Here is a 12714-nt window from a genome sequence, read left to right on the forward strand (position 1 = left end):
TGACTAGTCTCTCAAAGTACTTTATGATGACAGGTGAGTGCTATGGGCGATAGTCATTAAGTTTAGTTACCTTTGCATTCTTGGGTACAGGAACAATGGTGGCCACCTTGAAGCATGTGGGGACAGCAGACTTGGATAGGGAGAGATTGAACATGTCTGTAAACACACGAGCCAGCTGGTCTGCGCATGCCCTGAGGACGCACTAGGGATGCGTCTCGGCCGGCAGCCTTGCGAGGGTTAACGTGTTTAAATGTCTCACTCACGTTGGCCACGGAGGAGAGCCCACAGTCCTTGGTAGCAGGCCAAATGTCACTGTATTGTCCTTAAAGCGGGCAAAGTATGTGTTTCGTTTGCAGCTCACTTCCCGTCAGATAGGTAGCAGCATGGCTTCATTGTTGTACTGTGTGACCTCGATTTTTGATTTGGAGCACAAGTGCGCCTAGAAATATCTGACGGGAAGTGAGCTGCAATGGCATCAAATCCTAGATGCCATTGCCTGGCGTTGTGCCCTTGAGTTTAACAGCTTCCCAGTTTAAAATCGGAAGCAATATTTCGGTTGGACCTTGTGTGCAATTGACCAACACAGTGATCGCATAATCTATATTATTCTATTGTAGATTGAATGACATTGCCCTGGTTTCCCTGGGGGTTTGTTTTGGCATCAGAATCTGGCTTTCCACCCCTGGCCTGAATTAGCGCTGTAGTAACAACTGAGCAAAATAGCTCTCCTCTAGCTGACAATCAGTCAGCGCCATTCTGCATTGCTAGTCAGTGCGAGCCAACCAACACGAAATGAAAATGGAGGACTAAACGGAGACTGTGCAAGAACGTAAAATATCGTCAATGTTTACAAGTGGGTCGAATTGCAACGTATTATATACCCAAACTATACTTGTGTGGCATTCTTTGTCAATTACTAGATACGGTTGAATGCTGTTTATATTTTAAAGTTTCTTGCTAGTTGTAAGCAGCAAGCTAGCTAGCCAGTCGAAGCGTGGTGGTGGCCTAGCTAACGTTCCGCGATTTGTAACGTAATTTGCGGGTAATACATCACGCTAATTGTATGTTCGTAAACTAACATTATTTGTCTTTAAACGAGTCCCTATCTATGTGTGCATTAGCGCATGTTGTCCGGTGGCATGAATTCATGTTGAGGTCACTGCATGGGGATCGCTACATAGTTTACTACATTAAAGTGGTGGGTGTGTGATCCTTCTCGAGCTTCTCTACTTCAGAGTGCTTTTTTCTAGTACATTTGCGAAACATCAAGTACTTGGCTAGTTGTGGCTTATAATATTTAGCCACCCAACATAAATATCATTTATCTAGCTAACGACCGTGTCGGATTTCTCAGTGGACGCAGACGCCTTGTATTTGCGATCTACTGCTACGTTAACACGATAAGCGGTTCGTGGCAATGATTGTTTCTTCCGTGTAATTCAGATACTTCTTTGCCAGCCACCCGAGTATGACTGTCGGGATTATAATTTGTATGATCCAAAAGACAAAATCGAGCATGTGATACGTTTCTACAACGGTTGTCAATATCTAGCTAGATGGTTCGCCGTGTTCTGTTAGGCCTGGACTGAGAGCTATCTAGCTAGCATAGTGCAAAGTAACGTCAGGCATTAGTATGCGATCACTGTCACTTCCCCACGATTTAGTTTAGAATAACATTGTAACTCGCTAACAATGTTGCAGTGACCACCCCTTCCCCCAACATGTCAATTGGGGTGGGTCTCTGGGAGTGGTTTTCTCACGTGTGTCGTGACCATGATCGGGGAACAATCCGTGGTGCACCCCTCTCATCCCGGCATCGTGGTTCTCTTGCTAGTATTTTTTTCTTCCGTTGAATTGCTGTAAATTCAAATACAGACATTTCAAATTCCTTTGCATTTTGTGGGTGAGGCTATTTACTTAATTACTATGTTTTAAAGGAGGGGAATAAATGTCAATAGGCCTACCATTCTGCCTTTGAATGAGGACTCAACTCTTGCCAGTTCACTTCACCTATTTTGTGGGCCGAATCCCTTTGCATTCACATTGCTATGTTTAGCAAGGAACCAATATATCTTTCCAATATGCACTCTGGGTTTTTACAAAGTGCAGGACAAGCCATTCAATCAGAATGTTTTATGAAGACCGCTATATATACCTACATACATTTTGGAAGCTAATATATTGCATTTAATTAAAATATAATAATTGTAATCAATATACTGTTAACATGTACATTTTATTGATAACAGGATAAATGGCAATAGAATAAATGCAATTGTACACCGAAAAGGGCAGTTTTCCCAGACATCTAGCAGTATTTCAATGTTCTCGATGGAGAAGTGTGGATTAAGGTAAAAATTTGGAGTACAGTGACATATCCCATCCCTGCATTCAGGTACGTTTTTTTTTGACCCCGAGTGTAACAGTAGGGTCTGTATCTTTTGGCAAGTGCTTCATCTATTGGTGAGTTGTAGAAATGTGGTTACTTTGTGTTGCATTTGCCCATTAATACCATCAATATGGTCTTTTGGCATACAATAACCATTTATAATAATCATTTATATTCAGTGGTGTACCCTCCCCAACAGTAAATCAGGGATGAGAAATGCATTTGAGAATAATCAGACCAATGTAAATGGGATATTGAATCTTAACATGTGAAAGTAAATGTCAATGTTTCACTGCATGTGTGTTTGTCAGTCATTGAAACATACAATGGGGTGCACATTTTACAACTTTGTGTATTAGGCAACTTCTATTCAGCCAAAGCCATTCCCAGAGCTGTGCCAATGTCATTTTGATGTCCAGTTGTTGGTCTGAAGTGTTTATTTAGTGACAGTTTAATGTTTTTACAACCCAGTTAAGTTGTATTATTATGATGCAGATGTTCTGTCAATTAATGCACCAATTCAGAGATAAATAAGACTGACTTGAATCCCAGGCACACCCCAAAAACTGCAGAAATGGTCTTGTCTCTCTTTTCTTGCTGCATTTGTATATCCCCCATCACCAATGACCTTTCTCATTGAGATATTATCAAATTGTAGTTGTCACATGCTTCGTTAACAGCTGTAGACTAACAGTGAAATGCTTACTTACGGCCCTTCCCAACAATGCAGAATACAAAAGTAGTAATAATACATATTATCATGAGGAATAAATGCACAATGAGTAACAATAACTTGGCTATAGACATGGGGTACCAGTACCGAGTCGATGTGCTGAGGTACGAGGACAATGAGGTAGATGTACATACAGATAAAAGTGACTAGGCAACAGGGTGTAACTGACAAATGTGTGAGTGTGTGGATATAGAGTAAAAAATACTTCGTCCGGGTGGCTATTTGGTTTAACTATTTAGTGGCTTGAGGTTAGAAGCTGTTCAGGAGCCTTTTGGTCCCAGAGGGTTCGCCTGTTCGGTACGGTTGCCGTGCAGTAGCAGACAGAACAGTATGACTTGGGTGGCTGGAGTCTTTGACAATTTTGTGGGCCTTCCTCTGACAACACTTGGTATAGAGGTCCTGGATGGCAGTGAGTTCGACCACAGTGATGTACTGGGCCGTATGACTGCCCTCTTTAGCACCTTACGGTCAGATGACGAGCAGTTGCCATACCAAGCAGTGATGCAGCCAGTCAAGATTGCTCAATAGTGCAGCTGTACAACTTTTTGAGGATCAGAGGGGCCTATGCTGAAACTTTTAAACCTCCTGAGGGGGAAGAGCCATTGTCGTGCCCTAGGGCTGGGCGATATATCAAATGATTAATTCTAATTTGTGTTATAGCGCGATGCTCAAACTGCCTGTATCGCTAGAATCAAGACTATATTTTGTCGTATTTTCAGTTTTTATGAGTGTTCCGTCTCCTTCGCAACTTCCCACTCAGACACCAAGCCCCTCCCCCAGCCTACTCGCAAGACGAAATGTAATTTATTCTCTGACAACAAGCAATTTAAACTCTCTATTTGAAGTTTGGTCCTACAGAATCGGTCATATGGACACTGAAACGCTTAGATACATTATTTTTTACTGTAGCAGACGACAACTTAACCTTTCTAACGATACCATTTTTATGTCTCGACTCCCAAAATGTAGAGCAGACCCTACTAAAACGAGAGTATCAATGAACATGATTGTGGGAAATTAATGCTCAGTTTATGTCGCTCCCTTCTTTAACACATACCGCTAGCAGCATTGTAAACGTCAGCAGTCTAGTCTGTGTTTTCTAATTGTGCAATGAGCATTAAAATACGCGTTTATATAAGGGATTGGTAACTCATTTTCATTCTGAGAAATAAGCATCTTATCCAGGTAGGCCACTTGATTTCAATATCTAAATAAAGTGAACATTCTAGAGGGTCTATTAATCACAGTTCAACTGTACCACTTTGTTAGCAAGCAAATAGATCCAAGTAGACTAGACTTGAAATAGAAAGTTATCTTGGCTACTCACTAGCATGCGGGCTTGTGCTTGATGGATTTGTCTGAGACCTGTGTTCATTTTCTATAATGCCTGCTACTAGAAGTTGTTCATTATTAGAGGATGTGCATTTTGTTATACATTCTGGCAAAATGTATAACAAAAAGGGCATTTTCATAGACAGACTTGAAAGCCAGATCAGTGATTTATTGCAAAAAGCAGGTTAAACTATTTTGATTAAATTATTAGTGTGTCATGGTGGTAGGTTTATATTTACCAGTGTATTGACCTTTTTAATTGTATTTTTTGGGTGGAGATATACAGTGCATTCTGAAAGTATTCAGACCCTTTGACGTTTTCCACATTTTATTACATTACAACCTTATTCTAAAATAGATTAAATTATCCATTATCAAAATGTATTCAATTATCAACTACCCAATAATGAAAAGAGCGAAAAGTTATTTTAAGAAATGTTTTGAAAATAAATAAGAAACAGGTACCTTTTATTTACATAACTATTCAGACCCTTTGCTATGAGACTTGAAATTGAGTTCTGGTGCATCCTGTTTCCATTGATCATCATTGAGATGTTTCTACAACATGATTGGAGTCCACCTGTTGTAAAATTCAATTGATTGGACATGTTTTGATATTGCACACCTGTCTATATAAGGTCCCACAGTTGACAGTGCATGTCTGAGCAAGAAGGAATTGTCCATAGAGCTCCGAGACAGGATTGTGCCGAGGCACAAACGAAAAAGTTTCTGTTGCATTGAAGGTCCCCAAGAACACAGTGGCCTCCATCATTCTTACATGGAATGAGCTTGGAACCACGAAAACTCTAAATAGAGCTGGCTGCCTGGCCAAACTGTGCAATCAGGGGAAAAGGGCCTTGGTCAGGGAGGTGTCAAGAACCTCATGGTCACTAGCTCCAGAGTTCCTCTGTGGAGATGGGAGAACCTTCCAGAAGAACAACCATCTCTGCAGCACTCCACCAATCAGGCCTTTATGTCAGAGTGGCCAGGCAGAAGCCACTCCTCGATAAAAGGCACATGACAGCCCACTTGGAGTTTGCCAAAACAAAGGATTCAGACCATGAGAAACAAGATTCTCTGGTCTGATGAAAACAAGATCGAACTCTTTGGCCTGAATGCCAAGTCACGCCTGGAGAAAACCTGGCACCATCCCTACGGTGAAGCATGATGTTGGCAGCATCATGCTGTGGGGCTGTTTTTCAGCGGCAAGGACTGGCAGATTAGTTAGGATCAAGGGAAAGATGAACAGAGCAAAGTACTAAGAGATCCTTGATGAAAACCTACTCCAGAGCGCTCAGACTGGGTCGAAGGTTCACCTTCCAACTGGACAACTACCCTAAACACACAGCCAAGACAACGCAGGAGTGGCTTTGGGACAAGTCTATGAATGTCCTTGAGTGGCCAGCCGGAGCCTGGACTTGAACCCTATCGAACATCTCTGGAGTCACCAGAAAATAGCTGTGCAACGACACTCCCCATCCAACCTGACAGAGTTTGAGGGGATTTGCAGAGAAAAATGGGAGAAACTCCCCAAATACAGGTGTGCCAAGTAGAGGTCGACCGATTACGATTTTTCAACGCCGATACCAATTTATTGGAGGACCAAAAAAAGCCGATACCGATTAATCGGACGATTTTTATGTATTATTGTAATAATGACAATTACAACAATACTGAATGAACACTTTTATTTTAACTTAATATAATACATAAATAAAATCTATTTAGTCTCTAAATAATGAAACATTTTCAATTTGCTTTAAATGATGCAAAAACACAGTGTTGGGGAAGAAAGTGCAATATGTGCCATTTAAAAAAGCTAACGTTTAATTTCCTTGCTCAGAACATGAGAACATGAAAGCTGGTGGTTCAATATTCCTAGTTCTTCAGTATTTCCAGTTAAGAAGTTTTAGGTTGTAGTTATTATAGGAATTATGATGCATTGACTATTTCTCTCTATGCCATTAGTATTTCATATAACTTTGACTATTGGATGTTCTAATAGGCACTTTAGTATTGCCAGCCTAATCTTAGGAGTTGATAGGCTTGAAGTCATGAACAGCGCTGTGAATCAAGCATTGCTAAGTACTGCTGGCAAACGCTGTAATGTTTGAATGAATACTTACGACCCTGCTGCCGCCTACCACTGCTCAGTCAGACTGCTCTATCAAATCATAGACTTAATTATAATATAATAAACACAGAAATTAATATGGTCAAATCCGGAAATATAATTTCGAAAACAAAACGTTTATTCTTTCAGTGAAATACGGAACCGTTCCGTATTTTATCAAACGGGTGGCAACCCTAAGTCTAAATATCGCTGTTACATTGCACAACCTTCAATGTTATGTCATAATTATGGAAAATTCTGGCAAATTTGTTTGCAACGAGCCAGGCGGCCCAAACTGTTGCATATACCCTGACTCTGCGTGCAATGAACGCAAGAGAAGTGACACAATTTCCCTAGTTAATATTGCCTGCTAACATAAAATAAATTAAACTAAATACGCAGGTAAAAACTTCTGTGTATTGATTTTAAGAAAGACATTGATGTTTATGGTTAGGTACATTCGTGCAACGATTGTGATTTTTTTGCGAATGTGCATTTGTTAAATCATCCCCCGTTTGGCGAAGTAGTCTGTGATTCGATGATAAATTTACAGGCACCGCATTGATTATATACAATGCAGGACAAGCTAGTTAACCTAGTAATATCATCAACCATGTGTAGTTAACTATTGATTATGTGAAGATTGATTGTTTTTTTTATAAGATAAGTTTAATGCTAGCTAGCAACTTACCTTGGCTCCTTGCTGCACTCGCGTAACAGGTGGTCAGCCTGCCATGCCGTTTCCTCGTGGAATGCAATGTAATCGGCCATAATCGGCATCTAAAAATGCAGATTACCGATTGTTATGAAAATTTGATATCGGCCCTAATTAATCGGCCGACCTCTAGTGCCAAGCTTGTAGCATCATACCAAAGAAGACTCGAGGCTGTAATCGCTGCCGAAGGTGCTTCAACAAAGTACTGAGTAAAGGGTCTGAATACTTATGTAAATGTGATATTTCAGTTTTATATATTTGCAAAATAAATCGAAAAACCTGTTTGTGCTATGTCATTATGGTAATTATGTGTAGATTGATGAGGAAAAGCAACAATTGAATCAATTTTAGAATAAGGCTGTAACGTATCAAAATGTGGAAGAAGTCAAGAGGTCTGAATACATTCCGAATGCACTGTATATTGTAAATCATCCTTAAGTAAAATAAATAAAATAAAAAATAATCCAGATCAGATTTTTTTTTAGGCCATATCGCCATCCCTATCATGTCCTCTTCACGACTATGTTGCTGTGTTTGGACCATGATAGGTCCTTAGTGATGTGGACATCGAGGAACTTGACGCTCTTGACCCGCTCCACCACAGCCCCGTCAACGTGAATGGAAGTGTGTTTGGCCCTCCGTTTCCTGTAGTCCACGATAAGCTCCTTTGCCTTGCCCACGTTGAGGGACAGACTGTTGTCCAGGCACCATACTGCCAGGTCTCTGACTTCCCTATAGTCTGTCTCATCGTACATGCTGTATTGATTATTCATTAGAGTCACTCACGTCATTATTGTAGGATCGTGTCCATGCTTTGAATGTTTAAATATACAATTACAACATGGTTGGTTCTATTTGTTCTACACCTGTTTTTCAGACATGTTTGAGGTGGAAATGATTTGGAGGTCCTCATGCTTATGGTATTGTCAGTGGAATGTTCAGGCCAGACTGATCTGAACCTTATTTTGCAAATTTAGCAAGGTGCTTTGATTGTGGAGAATATATTCCCTTTTCTTAAAATGTCTTTGTTGATCAAATAGTTAAAATATTTTAACTTGTACTATTATGAATCTTTTATTGAGTAATCTGTGGTTTGGCACTTTTGCTCAGGGCTATTGTTTATCATGCTACAGAGAGGGATGCTTTAAAAAATAAATTATCATCTAAATGCTACCTGTCCAGGTTTACTTATCTATTTTCAGTTCCAACTGTTTGGGAGGGAGCATTGTTTATAACATGTCAGCCTATTTGTTGTGTTTTGATAATAATTATTTGATAATGATAACTACAACGTGGGATTTAGGTTTGTTTAGTCATCAGTTGTGATTGGGACACATTTTTTGTTAAATTAGGTGGGGCTGAATGATTATCTACCGGTGTGTCTTTATTACGAAAAACATTTTATCACAAGTTGACTATGTCTGTACCCTACACACTGAACCTTTTTTTGCAGTAGTCACTATTCTATTATGTTGCAACCTTTTATTTCAATAGGTCTAGATGAAGTGAATTATTGTTGCTAATGTGTGTTATCATGACACTAAAGGAAGTGGGTCTCATGTCAGAGAACAACCTCTGTTTCAGCAGTGTCTTGAATTTGGAATCCGTGACGTATGACCCTGAAAGTGTCCCACACATTGAAAAAAAGTTAGGAGTTGGATGGTTGCCAACCTGTTGTGATGCATTATGCTTTTCAAGGCTGTATACTGTTGCAATTTCCATACCCTCAAATGCTTAACGGATGTTTTCTGACTTATCTACAGGTCCAAGATCCCAGTACCAGACCTGTGATGAGTACTGATCAGAACCTGCTGTGAGTGGAAAAGGAGCATTTTTCTCATCAGAGAAGCACTTTATCAGTGCCCTACCACTACAGAGCAGCAGGTAGGCTCGTGTTTTATTCTGTCAAAGAACGGATGCCATGCACTCATTTGTTTGATTTGTGGTGGTTTCATTTCTTTTGTAAACCATAGGAATCATGTAAATTTACAATTTCAACAGACTAAGCTTGTCCCAGTAGTGGTGTTCTATATAGTTTTTATGAACTGGGTGGTTCGAGCCCTGACTGCTGATTTGCTGACAGCTGTGGTATATTTAAGCAACAATGCCTGAGGAGGTGTGGTATATGGCCAATATACCACGGCTAAGGGCTGTTAGGCACGACGCAACGCGGATTGCCTGGACACAGCCCTTAGCCGTGGTATATTGGCCATATATCACAAACCCCCAAGGTGCCTTATTTTTATTATAAACTGGTTACCATTGTAATTAGAGCTATAAAAATTAATGTTTTGGTATACGGTCTGATATACCACGGCTGTCAGCCAATCAGCATTCTGGGCTCGATCCACCCAGTTTGTAACAGAACATATACCATGGGTATGACAAAACATTTATTTTTACTGCTCTAATTACATTGATAACCAGTTTATAATAGCAATAAAGCACGTCTGTGGTTTGTGATATAGGGCAAATATACCACGGCTAAGGGCTGTATCCAGGCAATCTGCATTGCGTCGTGCCCAAGTATGGCCCTTGGCCACATACCACACCTCATCGGCCCTTATTGCTTAATTGTACGAATTTGACGATATGGGAGAATTTGCTCAGATTTTCTGTCTTTCTAATATAACTTTCAATATCAAATATTTTAAGAGGTAACAATGAACAGCAAGGTGATAAAACTGTTTTATCTGAAGATGTACAAATATTGTTCTGTAGGAGGGGTTTTAATATACTCATAACTTCGTTTAATCAAAAATTATTCTGCTGCTGTTTTGTCATTTTACCATGGTTGTGGTGTAACAAGATCTAGGCTAAAAAGGATAAATTCACTATTCAGCTACGGGTAGAGTTATCATTATAACTACAGCAGCCAACCTGCTGTAGCCATTTTGTGGAAAGGAGGAAAATTGATGGTATGAAAAGACGACAGCAATGGCTGACAAAAATAAATTCGGATAATTTTGGGAAAAGAGTTGTCTGTTGATATGAAGAAAGTAGTTGAACATTGACAAAGTGCTGCTCCACCCACCCTCCCCAAAACAACCACACTCTTCAGTTAAATGGAGTTGCAGAGTAGCTATCTCAAGCTCGTCTCTTGTGCTCTTCTCTTAACTGTAGACGTTCTGTTTGAAAGTAGTGAGTGACTCCATCATCTATGGAGGAGAATGTGAGCCCTGAGCTCTATCTAGCTCTCGAGCCAGAGCAGAGCCAGGACCCTATGGATAGCAGCTCTCAAGGTACCTTGGACTAGCTTCCTTTCCCTTGTCAATGAGGGGGGCATCTTGTTTGTCTAACTTTAATAATGGGCACTTCACTGCTGGATTCTCTGTAATTACTCGTTGTAAGGTGTTTATTAGTGTGTAGGGTCAGGATGGATTTCACTATTCCTATGTACGCTTTCAAGACCTAATTAGCTTAGTAAATCAGTCTTTTGATTGGCAAAATCTGCTACTTCACGTAAACACATTATTTGTGGCCCTTAATGTGTCTATACCATCAACAGCTATCCCAGAGGACGATAAGGTCCAGAAGGACAGAGTAGATAAAGAAGACCAAGAGCACGGTGACAATGCTACTGAGGAAAAGCTAGAGGAGACGGAGCAATCTGCTAAGACCACAAGCGAGTTCAAGAAGACCTGGGGATTCCGCCGGACCACCATAGCCAAGAGAGAAATGCCAGGAGACACGACTGCTGAGAGCCAGGATGGCCAAGTAGGGCCTGTGCGCCGCAGCGGGAGGCAGGCCAAACGCACTGACAAGTTGGAGGAGTTCCTGCTCACCACCAAGAGAGCGCGTACAGTGGGGAGGAGAAGTGCACCTGGCAGCGTAGAGGGTGGGGACCCTCCCTCCCAGACCCATACAGATGCGGAGACTGCCTCTGAGGCCAGCTTTGACGGCAACACAGAGGCCAAGTCTGTGGAGGGTAAACCAGATTCACCAGTGAGGAAGACGGGCAGGAAGAGGACAACTCGGAAGGCTAAAGGCCGTGGCAGCTGCAGAGGTGGCTCAGTCAGTGACGATGGAAGCTCTGACAATGAAGAGAAGGGTAGTGGAGATGCACCCAAAGAGCCCCAGCCTCAGCCCCAGGAGGAGAAGGAGGAGGACAAGAAGACAATCATCCCTGAAAAGAAAGAGGAGGAGGATATAGTGCAGCCGCAGCCAGAGCAGGACTCTGTGAAGAAAGAAGTGTCAGAAAAAGAAGAGGAGGTGGACGAGAAGGAGGAAAATGAAAAAGAGGAGAGCGAGGGAAAGCCCGTTGAGACCAGTGGGAGGCATGCCTCCAGGTCCAGCAGTCCTGCCAAGGCGGCAAGTAGGGGCACCAACCCAAACAAGAGAGACACCAAGTCCAGAGGGGCAAAAACCCGCAAAGAGGAAGATAATGAGGATGATGATGAATACCCGTCATCCTCATCATCCAGTGACTCGGGCGACGCTGAAGGATATGACCCTAATGCATTGTACTGCATCTGTCGACAGAAACACAACAAAAGGTAAACATTTGGATGTTATTTTGCATTTCAATTGGAAATCTGATTTCTCCAGTACTTACAAATGCTTTGTCTGATCCTTCATGGATTACGGATTGTGATCAAAATAGCCTCCATTTCCCACCTACAAGGGGATGAATAGTTAGTGATTAGGTAACCTGAGTGATGTCCTTGACTTGTAAACTATTATCACGATACTTTGCAGCCAATAGGATATCTATTGCGATTCTCACGATTCTATATGTATTGCGATTCAATACTGTTATTTTACTGCGATTCAATGTTTCATATTGCTCACCACATGGTCGCTGGACCAGTGAGAAAGCCATAAGAAACACATTTGGATCAGTCAGGAAAATAAAAGTGCTCAAAACAAATTGGCTCCCTTTTTAAAAGATGGAGAAAAAATACTGGAGTTTTGGTGCAGGTACAGCCAACTAGTGCAAAAATGTAGCGACATTGTCAAAACAATGTGATATAAATTGTCAAAAATAATATCACAATATGTAACCCTCCCATTGCTGCTGTTTGTATAGTAGTCTCTCTATGCTCTGCTAAGTGCTCTGTGTGCGCCCAGGTTCATGATCTGCTGCGACCGCTGTGAGGAGTGGTTCCATGGAGACTGTGTGGGCATCACTGAGGCTCGTGGACGTCTGATGGAGAGGAATGGGGAGGACTATGTCTGCCCCAACTGTACCACCAAGAAGAGCCAGACAGCCAAGCCCAATGGCAAACTCAAAGCAGCTGCCCCTGGAGCCCGCAAAGCCGAGCAGAGCCCCTCTGTGGCAGCTTCCTCACCTACAGCTGCTGCTGGTGCAGATGAGAAGGGTAGCGATGACTTGGGTATTAAAGGGAGAATAGAGAAAACAACAAACCCCAGTGGAAAAAAGAAGATCAAGATTTTTCAGGCAGTAGGTTTTCTATTACTTTTCTCATAGC

General features: G+C 41.5%; 1 protein-coding gene across 4 annotated transcripts in view; it reads left to right on the top strand.

The window, feature by feature from the left end:
* The first annotated feature begins 730 nt into the window (after positions 1-730).
* The window catches only part of LOC112219581 (death-inducer obliterator 1), a 28945-nt gene continuing 16961 nt past the window's right edge, over positions 731-12714 (top strand). For 2 of the 4 annotated variants that reach the window (XM_042295167.1, XM_042295182.1), the window contains exons 1-5: positions 731-853; positions 9046-9166; positions 10406-10524; positions 10791-11778; positions 12353-12686. In XM_042295167.1, coding sequence (XP_042151101.1) covers positions 10443-10524; positions 10791-11778; positions 12353-12686 — 1404 coding nt within the window. In that variant the 5' untranslated portion in view covers positions 731-853; positions 9046-9166; positions 10406-10442. Of the gene's footprint in view, positions 854-7830; positions 8002-9045; positions 9167-10405; positions 10525-10790; positions 11779-12352; positions 12687-12714 lie in introns of all 4 variants that reach the window. The other 2 variants (XM_042295176.1, XM_042295186.1) reach the window with 2 other exon arrangements.

The sequence above is a fragment of the Oncorhynchus tshawytscha genome, linkage group LG02, assembly GCF_018296145.1.
Source record: "Oncorhynchus tshawytscha isolate Ot180627B linkage group LG02, Otsh_v2.0, whole genome shotgun sequence".
Classification (NCBI taxonomy): domain Eukaryota; kingdom Metazoa; phylum Chordata; class Actinopteri; order Salmoniformes; family Salmonidae; genus Oncorhynchus; species Oncorhynchus tshawytscha.